The sequence below is a fragment of the Parasteatoda tepidariorum genome, chromosome 9 (genome assembly GCF_043381705.1).
Source record: "Parasteatoda tepidariorum isolate YZ-2023 chromosome 9, CAS_Ptep_4.0, whole genome shotgun sequence".
Lineage (NCBI taxonomy): Eukaryota > Metazoa > Arthropoda > Arachnida > Araneae > Theridiidae > Parasteatoda > Parasteatoda tepidariorum.
In genome coordinates this window covers 47,031,006-47,045,959 of record NC_092212.1, presented here as the reverse complement: position 1 = coordinate 47,045,959, position 14,954 = coordinate 47,031,006, and the positions used below count along the sequence as shown (strand labels likewise).

General features: G+C 28.2%; 1 protein-coding gene across 3 annotated transcripts in view; it reads left to right on the top strand.

Annotated features, from left to right (window-relative positions):
• The window catches only part of LOC107438220 (MICAL-like protein), a 58,054-nt gene that overhangs the window by 14,218 nt on the left and 28,882 nt on the right, over window positions 1–14,954 (top strand). The window contains exons 1-2 of one of the 3 annotated variants that reach the window (XM_016050448.3): window positions 5,665–5,782; window positions 14,566–14,748. In XM_016050448.3, coding sequence (XP_015905934.2) covers window positions 5,775–5,782; window positions 14,566–14,748 — 191 coding nt within the window. In that variant the 5' untranslated portion in view covers window positions 5,665–5,774. Of the gene's footprint in view, window positions 1–5,664; window positions 5,783–14,565; window positions 14,749–14,954 lie in introns of those variants that run through there. The other 2 variants (XM_016050449.4, XM_016050450.3) reach the window with 2 other exon arrangements.

Below are 14,954 nucleotides of genomic sequence, written 5' to 3'. Positions count from 1 at the left end.
CCTTTCTAAATTTTTTTCTGACACTTTTTTTTCTTTTTTCTTTTGTTTCTTTAAATTTTTTTGCCTAGAAGACTGGATCAAGCTGTAAAAAAGATTATTTCTAAAATTTTGTATGTAATTATAATAAGTTATGTAAATTTGATTTTAGTATGAAATCCTTTTATAAATGAAGTAAGTTCATGTGTTGAAATTCTGAAAGCTTGAAAAATCGTAATTAATTTATAAATTGGTTCAAATTTTCTTTTCAAAGGAGATTGAAAAGAAAAAAAAATCTTTGCTTTATGGTCAGAAATCAGCTGAAAAATATATCAATTGCCTAGAAATTTCGAGACCTTTTTTTATTAACTATTAATTAATAAACATCTCGAGCAATTACAAAACATTATTTCATTTTCATTTATCTAAACTTGGTGGCTTAGCAAAGGAATAAAATTAGGTATTGCTCTCTTGAATTTGTTTAAGGTTATTTTAAATTACTCATTTACAACAGCGACTTTTCTGGGCTGTTTTTTGGCACTTCCGCCAAATATATAAAGCACCCCCCACCCAAATTTATGATCTGCTCTTTTCGAAATTTTGTCTATCCCCTATTTTGAGCACCAGGAAACTCATTTGAGTAAATATGTAAAAAAAAAGAAGAAAAAAAACAACGTTTATGTTTATTCAGAGAAGGTACATTTTTGTGTCATATTTCGTAACTTAATTAATAGTTAGCACTAATTAATTAACTTTTTTAAAGTCACCCCCAGGAACCATTAAAATGGGCCCTTTAGTATGTGAAAATACAATCATTAGAAAGAAAGTTATTCAGGAGGATATCTTTTTTATTTTCTCACTGTACACCAATTTATAAAGGATCACTAACAAAAAGCTCTTGAAAGGAAAAGAAATATTCAAAATTCATTAAAATCATTAAAAAAAAAGTAGAAAATAAAGAACTCTAAAAAGTGAAAAATAATAAGAAAAAGATGCATTTATCATCAACATTCTAGCTCTGGATATGTATTATATTTACTCTCCAACTTCTTAACAACAGCTTGGAATGATAAAATTTTAAAAATGGAAGTTTAATTTGATCCACTTCTCCTCAAATCCAAAACTCACTATTAAAAAATATTTCTTAGTTATTGAGAGTTAATTACAAGGTTTTTATTAATAATCGGGGGGAAAAAATCTTTCTTGAATAAAATGAGTTACTATTTAACTAATTTCGAATACTTATCTGTGAATCATTCTTAGCGCGTCACAAATCTGAATGCTACGTATGAACAATTGTTTCTATACTTTTATCTTTCGCATTATTCTCGATCAATTTACGAAGCATTTAAATTAAGAGTTATTTCACACTTTACGGCGTTTCTACTAAATTTTCGGCATTTTACGATTTTAATCACTGTAAATTTTCTACCATCAGTTTTAATTGATTTGTGTGTTTTTAATAAAAGTTGGTGCGGAGTGCCAATGTATTTTTGAAATATAAGGACTTAATAAAATTATTTTAAGAAGTCGGAATCGATTTTAAAAATTGTAAAAAAAGAAGTGTTTCATAACAAGTGCTGAAATGTTATGATAATTAGCGACGCAATAAATGAATTTTTTAAAGTTAGCGACTCTAAGAATTCGCTTAGATTTTAACATATTTTTAGTTTTACTACTGAATTACAGCATTGTTGAATGCATCAAAGTATAAAGTTATTGAATACCTGATAGAAACTACTGAAATCGTGAAACTTTTTTTTATCAAAAAGGTAAATATTAAAAATTTATCTAAGCTATTATTTAATGGCTGATGTATAATAAACAGCCCAAAAATTTTATATTTTGTCTTTTATTATTTCCAGATATTGCTGAAAAACCCGTTTAATTTTTTTTAAGTAATTAACTCAGCCCTGGTTTGCTTTTTTACTTGTTCTTTTCTTGGTTAAATAAATTTTTTTAAAGCACTGGAAGAATTTTAATTATTTAATTTTTTCATTTAATATTGTTAATGCTTTAATGTATGGAATATTAAAAATGCATTAAAGAAACTTAAATATGTAATATCTGATTCTGCCTGATATCAATACTATCTTTTAAAATTTGAATTCTTTCAGCAACATAGTTGTAATTAATAAACTTGTTTGCTTCTAATTTGCATTCATTTTAGAATTTTTTCGTAATTTAATTGTTTTATATGCATTTTACTCTTTTCAGTACCTATAGACTTAAATTCGCTAAGTTAAATTAAACGATTAAGGATTTCCTAATTTCCGTATTTAGCTGACTTTTATTTTTGAATGGCATTCTAGTGTTACTTTATATTAAGGTGACCAAACGTCCTAAAGTCTTAAGTACAGTTTTCGAATTTCATTGATTGCTAAGAATTTGAAAGTTTTTGTCCCCCAAAACTTTCAAACTGTATCAAAACATGAATTTCTCGTGTTTCTATACAGTTTGAATCCTCGAATAAGCATTGATGAGTTAAAAGTAAAAGTTTCAAACTTTTTGAGATCAGAAAATGTCGCTTAATTTTAAGATGTCTTCAAATATTCTGGAATTTCTCCGTAAACATGTATTTTTTTATGAAATGTGAAATAACATGAAAATCAAAAATGCGCATCATCTCTTTTTTTTCCTTTCTTTTTCGTAAGCGCGATAGTTTGTCTTATAAAGAATAAAAACGCAAAGCAAAAAAAATAAAATAAAAATGGCACCACGCTTAAACTAACAGGTGAAAACGCCATACTTATCTTCAAATTATCATGTATTTATTCATTTTTCGTGATTTCAAATGCAGATTATTATATGATATTTAAAAATTGCTTCGCATTGAAATCAAATGTGATAAAAATGGTGATGCGCTCGATATTAATTAGCAATTTAAAAAGAAAAAAAAATCTTTGTGTGCACGTGTAAATTAATATTTTCCAATTGATGTTCTCATATCGTAAAATTTTTGCATGGACGCACCCCAAATCATGGTTTATAAATCTGGTCACCTCATACTACAATTACATTATATTAATCAAACTTGCACTTTTAAGAAAGCTTGTTTTATAAGGGTATCTTTAAAGTGTGTACAATAATTAATGTTCTGTAGAATTAAAATACCCTATAATTTTATTATTATTTAGAGATTGACAAATGGGGGAAATTTAATATTTAAGACCATACATACATGATGAAGAAAATACACAAGTACCAATTTTCTATGATATTTTTTTTCATCGAGTTACTACTTTACTTTTTTCTGCTTTATATACATGAATTTACTGAAATGAGACGCTCTTTAATAATCGACAGTATTTTATTTTTCAGACATTTCTTTTCGATTTTGAGTTGAGTTTCATCAACACCCTGTTAATTATTCATTTCATACCCGTCTAAATTAGCTAACGTGTATGGAAAAAAAGTGACCCTTAAACGTGCAGGATGTTGCGGCGAGTTGAATTACCTTTCAAAACAAAGCTTCGTATTGTTTTCGTCTGCTTCCGACATGCAGGTCTTTTTCAACTATGTGTGAGGAATTAAATCTGCCAATTTGATGAAAGGATGAGTTCAGAATTCATTTTTTTTCCTCATAAATATTATTTTGTTTAGTATTTTCTTAATTTTTTCGATGATAAAATTCTTAAAAGCAACTCGGAACTATTAGAATTAGATTTTTGTCGTTTGTCGGTATTGGGTTTATTATTCTTTTTTTTAATTACTTATATACTGTGTATAAAAAAAGTTCAGTTATTCCATTCGAAAGTCCATTCAGTCAGCTAACTTTAAGTATGCAGTTTTCGTTTACCATTAGCCGAGATAGTGAATCTAATGCTTATTTTAGCTCTTGTTTGTTAAGTTATATCTATATTTAAGTCAATGAAATGGATTCGTAAGATCATCTCAAGTTGAAAATACGTCTTTATCTTTTATTTCGCTATTAAATAAAGTGTCTTTAATTCAAATTATCTTAGATGAGGAAAAAAATACATTGAAGTTATTATTAGAGAGATTTCGCAAATTTGCGTTTGCATCCGTGCGCTCCCGTGAGTAAAATTTCAATATGTCGATTCTGGTGAGATGCGCATGCACCCGTGAAAAAATGCCAAACTTACGTAAGTGAAAATAAGAGATTCTTCTAATTCGCGTTCCATATTCTTATGTTTTTAGTTTGAAGGCAGGTTTAAACAGAAAATAACATTTAACATCTTTAAACAATGTGCTTGTAGCTTTGCCTTTGTAACGTAAATTACGCTAACGTAACGTAAAAATACGTAACTACGGAAGCTAACGTAAAAGTGCGAAATCTCCCTATTATCTAATTTTCTGACGAAACGAATCCTTTATGCATTGATTCAAAAGCAGTAATCCTCATTAATTTTAAAATATTTGAACAAATTCAAAATACAAACACAACTAACATAGAAACTAAAAAAAAAAGTTATTTGTTTACAAATAAGCGGAAAAATCATATGAAAAAGTTATTGAACAGAAAAGCAACGTTGCCGTGCTTGTTTAAAAATGCTCAATATAGGATGAGATTGAACAAATTTGATGGCATAAGAGCCGGATTCTGCTGTACTGCTCCAAGCTTAAATATTAATACTAAGAAAAACTGCCGCATTTCTGTATCTTAAAAGCAACATCAGTTGTGAAAATGCTCAAACTTTTCTGTTTTGCATATATGCTTTTGGCGTATTAAATTTGTAGTTTTTTTTTTCATAACTATGTAAGAATTTTTCAATAATATTTTATAAATGAAAATATTTTCTAAATCTATCTATCCTGCAAAATGTGTTCATATGGAATTAGCCACCATCTCATTAGTTATGATTTTTATTTAAATTTCTAAATGCGTTCTAAAAGCATGCAACAGCTGTATTTCGGAATATGAACGCAAAATCGTGTAAATAAAATATTATCTATGTATTAAGATATTTAGGATCATGATTCCAGCTTTCAGCAACTGAAAACTCCTGTTCTGAATTTTGAATTTGTTTGCAATCGCTATTTGAAAGCTAATAAATAAAAGGATGTTATCTGAACCCTTTATCTCCTTTTTGATAGCTTGTATTTTTATCAACATTTCACGGTCACCAATGAGAAAACAAATATAAAAATATACGTTATATGTTAAAACCTTCGATTTCAAAGCAAAATCAAGGTGTCACTCACATTATTCTTATTTTTGTTTTCGATCGCTGTGTTGACTCAATTGAAATAATTTTGTTTTTTTTAATTATCAGAGATTTTAACTGAAAACTCCGGTTTCAGGCGGGCGTCACAGATTTGTTTTGGCCTTGCTGGCAATAGTTAACCCAACTGATAATATCGAGTGAAAACTTTAAAAATTAATCACCTTAATTACTTAACTCTCATCTTCAGTTAATTAATTTTAAATACTTTCTTTTAGAAAGGCAGTTAATTTATCATGCATAGTATAGCGTTAGACCATAACCACCCATAAATAAGGCCGTTGAGATCACCAAGTTCTTTTAGTGACGTCACATACAGTGGTGTACTGATGTATGCTGATAAGCGATTAGCGGCCAGTTTCAAATATTTGTCATTCGTTGCACAACAGTCCCGTTTGTCCGTCGGATATGTCGTTATAATCCATCTATATCAAAAATATAAATAACATTATCTTACAAATTTTAACAATACCATATGCATGCGTAGTTCCAAAATATAAAGGGAACTACAAAAATGGGCCTGAAGTATCAATTTTTAAATTTCCGAAAAGTGAGGAAATAAAACGGAATTGGATTATTACATTAAACGAAACAGTTATCAACTAACTGTTAATGGTCGAGTAAGTGTTATTTATCTTTTATGTTTTACTATTCGTTTTCGCAGACTTTATATTATTGTAAAGAAAATTCATTATGTAGTTAAAAAGCTTATGCTTTTTAATTATATAATGTAATAAGTTGTATTTAAGAATTATAATGTTTTAGGTATTGTTTATTGTTAGCTATAATACTAGAAAATAAAACTAGCAACAAGAGCATTCGTACTTTTGCAAAACTTTTAGACGTGAAATAAAACAAATTTAAACACCATTTGTCTTATTTAAATGTCCNTAAATATATATATAAACAAATATCAGATGTCATTAAAGAGTTAAAATTTTTATTGTTTAAAAACTAGTGTAAAAAGCTTTAGTTACATTTTTAAAAGAAAGAAAAATCAATAACAATGTTGATTGGCGCTTGAAGTTTATTTATTCTTAACGATGATAGCTTATGAATAAATTTTGAATTTGCTCCAGATTAAATGTGCTATTCTTAATTTATTCTCATTTTTTATGTTTATCTGGCAGAGTTTATGTAAGCAAGCTTTAAAACAATAATATATAAGTTTAAACGTATGTATGCACATTCATTCAAATGTATCTTATATGAAATATATTAATTAATGAGATATATCTTATTGAGTAACAGGAAAAATGATTTTAATATAAGCTTTTATATTTTTTCTATCTTAATTGTTTTTTTTTTTAAAGTATTACGATTTAACAAAAGCTTGCAGACAATTTCAAATGCAATTCATAAAAAATATTCAATATTTTCTTTCTTTTTTTTACAGTGCGTAATTTTTTTTAATTATTGAACAATTTCTGCTCCAGAATATTATACTAATAATTTTCTAAAGGAATCTCTATTTTGGAATTCTATTCTCTATTTTTTTTTAACAAATCTATAAGAAAGACTGTCATCAAAAAATTTATATGATAGAAATACTTTACTTTTTTATAATAATCAACAAAAAATAAAAAAGGTATATTTATTTTTGAAAATAATAAATGCTATTTTAAAGTTTTACAATCTTAAGGATCGAAATATTTTGTTAATTACTTATAATTTATTTATTAGTATTACTTTATAATCATTACTGAGCTAAATTATTTTGTCTCATTTTAATATTATATCGTTGTTTATTTGTAAATAATTGCACTGTTTATATTTAGATTATTTCCACTTGGAATTTTAATGTATATGATACGATTCTGAAAGAATTCTTTAGAACTTATTTTAAGAATAAAAATTTTATGAATAAACTAATAAAATTATAATTTCTTAGTCTCTTTTCTGCCATGTTATAACATATTTTCATTTGTCTCGTATATGTTTCCTTTTTAAAATGTATCATTTCTTATTTTTATCAAATAGTCCTATGTTTATTTTATTAAGTTCTAACGTGACGAATAACATTGATTTATTCCAATAGAAAGCTAAAAATTCAACCTTAAAAATATTCAAGTGCTGTTAAATTTGCTAAAGCAAAAATATTTTACTTCGCTCAAAAGTTTAAACTATTTATTATACTTTTCTTTTAATGCAAATCGGAATACCGCTTTATCTTATGGTTCGCTAACACTTCCGAGGATCAGGGCCGGATTACCCATTGGGCCAGACTAGGCCATGGCCTGGGGCCCCCAATGATTAGGGCCATTGGATTTAATGGATTTTTTGAAAATAAATTAAGTAAAACAATGATTTTTTCAAAATGTTATGATTATTTTTTAGTTCTAATTTAATAAAATAAAGTAAAAGTAAAATTTAATTTATTATTTATTTTAATTTTAAATATGCTTTCTTAAATGAAATGATATATTAATACTTTTATATTTGAATAAATAAAAAAAAAACGCGAAAAATATTTAATCTATAGGCCCCAAAAATTTGAATGGCCAAGGGCCCCGCGTACGCTTAATCCGCCCCTACCGAGGATGACGTCACAAACCTACTGAGGGGCCTTGACTCTCGGTTAGACATGCTTGCCCTAATTACTGTATAATGCTTGTTAGTATTGCTTTTTATAACTTGCGAACCTATCTAGTGTAACCTGATTTTACCGCATACCCTAAACATCACCAACCATTGCTAAGCACCTAACACTTTTTTCTTTTAGCAAGGTCCCAAACTTCTGCACTACAACCTACAAGAGGCCTTTCAGTCGCGTCAGATTTAGCGTAAACCTTGCTGCATATCCCAGGGCTCGAAAAAACTCAAAAATTTTACCTGTCCCCGAGGACGGCTTGTCCAACAATGTACCCGTCCTCCTTTGAAACTAACCCGTCGTTTCTAAATAAATAAAAATATAATTTTCTCTTATTTATTACAAACATTTATATAAATTGCACAATGAATTAGTAGTTACTAGGATTACAAATGTGAGGTAATAAATTTGAAATAATTTTAATTGTTTTGTTTAATAATCGAAAATCAACGTTGATCCCAGTGTAATAATTTCTAACTNCAATCAAGCTAATGATTTACAGAGGTTTCTGCACAAAAATCTGAAAGGGGTTTTCCATTTAGGTAGATGTTCATAATTGCGTTTAACGCTTCTTGTTTAAGACCAGTACGTAATGCTTATTTTTTGTAAGTTCATTGCTGAAAAGTCCCTTTCAACCGCTGCAGTACGGGAGACAGAGAAAACATCAATTCCACCATGCGCAGTATGTTGCTGTATTTCTAGATTAGAGTCATTTTAGGAGTGAGGCGCTAGACTCTTGTAAGATAATAAAAAGTGAAAATGTATCACCAACATTAACGGGAAAATGGCCGTCCGCGCGGACGTCGGATTCGAGAAATTCGTTGTCCGCAAGGAATTTTTGACCGCCGAGGACGGATGGTTTTTCGAGCCCTGGCATATCCTGGCATTGGAATAACTCCATTAAACTAAAATTTCTATATTCAGAGGCAGGATTTTAAAAAAAAGTTTGAAGTGAGAAACTTTTTTCTATTTTAACATTTAGCAAATTCAGTAAAATTTTTATTCGTCTCTTAATGATTGAAATGAAAAATTCAATTATCTCTGATTAGTTAAATATTATGAATGTAGGGTCCATATGGTACTTTTGACAAAAATGTTTACCTTCAATACTTATTAAATTTACTTTTCAAAATTATTGAAATTTTTTTTAATCGTTTCATTAAAGAAATACTGAATCATGTAACAAATTTTACTTGGGGCCATTGACTAATTTGCATTAATTGAATTTAGGAAGTTTTCTTAATTTACTCATTTCTTTTTCTCTCAATATGATCAAAAATATTAATCTTGTTAATATTTTGTTTTGAATACGATTTTATAAATAGTTTTTATTTAAATCCACAAAAATACACCCGATAACTTCTTTTAAATTATAATTTAACTAATCAACAACTCATTATTGAATGTGTTTAAAATTCTACGTAAATTGTTTTTCTGGTGGTTAATAATAACAAGAAAAAAAGTTCTTTATCAGAAACTAGTTATTTTATCTTGATCATCTGATCATGATCATTTCGGAACCCACATGTCCTTGCTAATCTAGACAAATAAGTTAGCTAAGGTAGATTACCATGTTTAATGAAATCTAACATTTGGTATTTTGTTAAAAATTAAATTAAATTTAAAGTAAAATAAGTTTATTTTATACTTGAATCTGACAAAAATGTGATTGTACTGATATTCTAAATAACTTCAGTATTACAGAGCAAAAGGGAAAAAAAAAACATTTTATTCTTAATGTAAAGTTTGATACAACTGATTAAACTTTCATTGACATCAATATCAGGTGAAATATTTTATAGCTGCAATTCTCAAAGTATCCTTCAAGTGCTGATTTGTTAAATGTTTTCTTTGACGAATCAACAATGTTTAGTGTTTTTATTTAGGTCTTAATAAAACACTAAACGGACTTGTTTGACAATCTTTTTTTTTCTAAGCATCAGCCACGAATTTTGCACTAATACATTATATCCCGGTGTACAAAGTCCCAAAATTTTTGATTACGAGATGGTAAATTTCTGTTATGTCGGGTGTTTAATTCGACCGCTGTCAATAAGTCCATTATTATTTCTAAGACGTCATAAGTCAAATGATACTAGACGCATGGCAAAATGTAGATTCGAATGTTATTGTAAATTATTAAAAAATGTGGAATTTCGAATTTTTTGGATTGCATTGAAAGCGGTTTTTTTGTGAGACTCGGCAGATGAGGATCAATTGTAGAGTGTGATCGGTATGACAACTCTGCTAACGTTAATGAATTCGACACAAATGATGATCTGGAATCTTTAAATTTGTAACTTTATGGTACGTTTTAAAAGTTTCCACTGTGTTATATTTTTCTTAAAATTCTTGAATAAATTGTCTTGACTTTTTTTATTCTTAATTTTTTTCTGAGCATAATTTAAAGTATTTCTTAAAAAAAAACTTTATTTTTATCGGAAGTATGATGAGAGAAAATGCAAAATTAGTTGCAAATAGCATGTTGAAAATAGTTTTCTAAAGGGGTAATTTGTAAAGGTAAATTTGCACATATCTATCTCATTGCTTATGATGCATCGATATATAATGATCAAAGAATGTTCCACATTGTTTAAATCGACTTATACATCGATATATTCGGTAATAATTTGATTCTACCTTTTTTTAAATCGAATTATTGGTTTAAACTAAATTGATAGCTCTGTGAGACACTAAAATATCATCTGCTTGCCATTAGTTGCTGCCGATGTGACCAAGCGTCCAGCGAAATGCGCGTTGAGAAGCATTTGAATCATATTTAAACTTATACTAATGAACATTTGAAAATCAGTATGCCGAAAGCAGCAAATCTAATAAATTTCAGTAATTCTCAGCAACCTTTTTCCTTTATACATTTCTCAGCGATATTTCCTTTTATATTATTCATCATTATCTATTAACAGTTTTCGAAAAAAGTAATATATTAAGTCCGAACATGATTTTATGAACTTCTCATCAGAGTTTATTATTATTATAGATAAATATAAATATTTTTAGTTTTGTATATATATATTTTTTTAAATGTGCATTTTTACATTAATTTTCACACGTCGCACTGTTTTTACTTATAATGTTTTTTTAAATCTTCCATCGTGAAATTTTTCAATCTGTTGTTTAAAAATAAATAAATAAATCTAAACTATGACATTTCAATTAATTATCCGTTTTATTTTGAGATAACAAATTAATTCAAATTTTAAGTTTGATTTTTCTTATATTGCCCAATAACGATTTAACCTTGAAAATTCGAACGAAAAAAAAAACTTTTTTATTCATTATCAAAATCCAATCTAACAACATCTTGGAGACAACTAATTAGCATTATCCCTGATTAAAGAAAATTTTCTTCACAGGATAAAAACGAATAACTTTCCAACTAACTGTCAAGAGTCACTTTCAGATTCATTTTATGGGTGCAAGTCATGACACAATACATTACATGCGTCGTCGGTCTTTTTCTCTGATGATCTGCACAATGGAATACTACGCATGAGGGTTCTTTTATTCAAGGCGAATGATAGACATAGAAGAAATAATATAATGAAAGAATATTAGAAGGCGTGTGTAGAACTGGTTTATATTCCAAAATATAATAGACAAGAAGTATGATCTCATTTCCTGCCTTTATTTTCCGTTTGCTTCTATAATAAAAAACTAGCGGTCTTAGGTATTTTTTAGGTCAAGAATTTCCGCCCGCTGACTATTTCTGGTTTTGTTTTTGTTTCGATTTAGATTTGTTGTTTCGTTTTGGTGGAGTTTATATTTGAGTTGAATTTTCATGCGGAGAGATGTTTGAACTCAGAGAGGTTGAACTCAATGCCGTTTTTTTCCCCCCACTACATAAACCCAGTTGCTAAATTCTTATTTGCTATTTTTTCTATTGTTCAATTGATTCGAAAAAAATGGTCTGGAAATATCTATACGAATAATTAAAAATGCAAAATATATTCTCGTTTCTTTGTAGTCATGGTTCGATAAATTTGATTTTAAAAACAAGAAATATTTGAAGGAGATAGGAATTTTATATTAAGTAAATAGAATTAGATAAATTTCTTTCTAAAGAAAGTATACTCTGTTAAGTTTGTAATTTAAAAGCTAAAATTAAGCTTGTTTTTTTTAAAGAGAATTCTTTTAAGAGTTATACATGAATTAAGGTGTGAGTTTTATGTATCACTCTTTGTCTTTTAAACGAATCTATCAAAATTCACACGAGAAGTAATTTTGTTATAAAACGCAGCTTTTTGATTAAAAATTAGGAATTTTTTTATTGATTCATATAGGTAAATTGACACCGTGGTTTTGCAAGCACAATCGAACTCCTTTGTCTAAATTTTCATAACTATTTTCCATAAATGTGGCTGAATTTCGTTGATAGTGCATTCAATTTTTCTTCAAGTTATGCGGGTTTGTTGGCCTAAACCAGTGTTACCCAAACTTATGACTTTTGTGTACCCTTACTAAATTTTTCGCAACGCTGTGTACCACTAATAAAAAATGAATGTATTTTTTTTTCTTTCTTTTTTGGTACAAAGTTTTGTTAATAAGTTTATTTGGAGAATATTATTTTTGCTATGATAAAAAATTTTTTTCCCACAGAAGTTAAAAATCACAACTGGTTGTCGTCACCACTAATTATTGAATGTTAACACAGCAAAAAATAGCCAATAGAGAAATATTTACTCGTAAATTTTCATGGCTAGCTTTGCTTTTAAATAAAACTTTTTGAAATGTTCGTTTGTTGCAAGATATTTCGCATAAGAACGCGTACCCCTGTTAGACTGTTCCCGTACCCCTGGGGGTACGCGTACCACACTTTGGGAAACACTGGCCTAAACGATGAAAAAATTTCTACATGTCAAATCCTACAATCGGGACCGTCTATTCTGGGAAATAACACGATCAGGTAAAATATTGCTCAGCAATGAAAATGCAGCCTAAACTAAGAGTTGCTCTGCTGTCAAAAAGAAGACGACTAAAAATAGATTTTTATTTTTATTTATTTTTTTTTTTTTAAATCCTAAAATGTAGTGTAACGTGTTTTAAAAGGATTCTATTTAAAATTACACTCTTTGAGACTAAACTGTTTCCAGAACAACTTTAGAATTTAAATATATACAGTTGTTACAATCGTGCGAATTCAGAAAAGGCTTATTTTAAGACTAAATTACAAAAAGCTTGGATCTAAATTCTGGTTTTCAATTTTTTTTTAAAACGTTCAAATCAAATGTTACTACTTTTTTACCCACTAAATCCCCTCCCGAACATTCAACTAAAAATATGATAGATTTTTTATTTTTTTATGCATGAATAAAGTTCTTAAATTAATATTTCTTTTAAATATAGGGAAAAAACTTAGGACTTTTTTTAATTAATTGTTTTATAAGAAAATTTCTGTGACAAAATGTAAATTTCATTTCATATTTCATTATTAATATTTCTTTGTTAACTATGAAGTTTCTTGTTGTTTCTGATTGCACGTGCATTCAACAGACATTCTATAAAAAAAATCCTTTGTGTGGGGAGTATGATTTATATTTTTGCTCTTATAAATACAATAAGTATGCAGTGCACAATGTTGAGGATTTAGTACGTTTTCCATTAGCTTGTTAATTACTGAAAAACTTAGTGGAAGAACTGTTAATTGACAGTATAGAAATTAGCAAATTTGAAACAGTAGGCTTTAGAGAGTAGTGGTTGCTAACCTTTTTGAGCGTAGTGGTTTAGAGAGTAGTGGTTGCTAACCTTTTTGAGAGTAGTGGTTTAGAGAGTAGTGGTTGCTAACCTTCGTGGTTTTCCTCTCCTTGTAGTGCAAATGCGTGTTAGTTCCATAAAAAAAAACCTCCACGAAGGCAAATTTGTCCTAATATTCGATCCAGGAGCTCCCTTGTTTTCTAGATTTGGTTTAAAATTACAAGGCTACGGAGTTGAACATTGGTAGTTGTAAACCCGGAATTGGGTCGGCTGCCGGTTATGAAATAAAATTAAATTAAATGCGCTCACGTGTTATATATATTAATCATATATATTATATGAGTTATATATATAAGTTATATAATTTTATTATAATGCGCTCACTAGTCGTAATAACATAATAAATGTACCGGGATTATAAAAAAACAACATATATTTGATTTATTAATGAAAAGAAAAGAAGAAAAAAACGAAACATCACTTGGATTCACGATGAAATCAGCAAAAATAAAACGAATCGAAGAGTGATTACTCAAACTCCAAATGCGCACTTCATAATATCGTATAAAAGTTTTTTTTTCTTTCTCCTTTAAAAAAAAAGCTATGCAGAATTTTATAGCAATAACCATTGAAAAGCGATCGAGAAACAACGTAGATTTACAATAGAATCTGTGCAAATTGAGCACATCAAAAAGTGATGACTCAAAAGTTTTATAATTTTCTACATTTTGTTTTTCATAAAAATGTTTATAAATAAATAAGAAAAATTGTGTTTAGAAGCACCCCTACTTTAGAATGTATGGAAATAATAGGAAGCTGTTAACAAAACATATTTATCCATTGATAATAATCTTTTTGAAAATTTCAGAATTCAATTAATGCATGTTTTATATTTATAGCTGACCACAACATATTCTTTTTCCCATAAATTCAAATGCTTCCAAAATGTATGCTTCAAATGTTATTCCACTAAGCTTTTCAATTTATTAACCAATTACTTTCATATTCATTTCAAAAGTATATTACATAAATTTTTATGCTAATGTAGTGATTTGCCATCAATGTTGTATTAATTAACAAAATCTATTTTAATTGTTATAGGTTACAGAAAGATAATCAAGAAAACATGGATAATCAAGGAAAAGGCCTTATAAAAGCCTTAGAAACTTGGGCAAAGAATGTAACAAAAGGTTACAGAGATGTTAATGTTCGTGATATGTCTGTTTCTTTTAGAGATGGACTTGCATTTTGTGCCATTATTCATCATTATCGTCCTGATCTCATGTATGTTACTTTCTGATACTTCAAACCTTTTTTTTAAAACATAAAGAATTTTTTTCTTCACCCTTTTTATAATAGAGTTGCAAATCGTTCCATATAAAGCAAAGCTGTCGTGATTTAATGTATTCATATTTTCTGTAGGAAATGTATTGAAATTGACTTCAAAAATTTGCAGAACTATAACGTTCCTATATGTAACCCAAAAATTA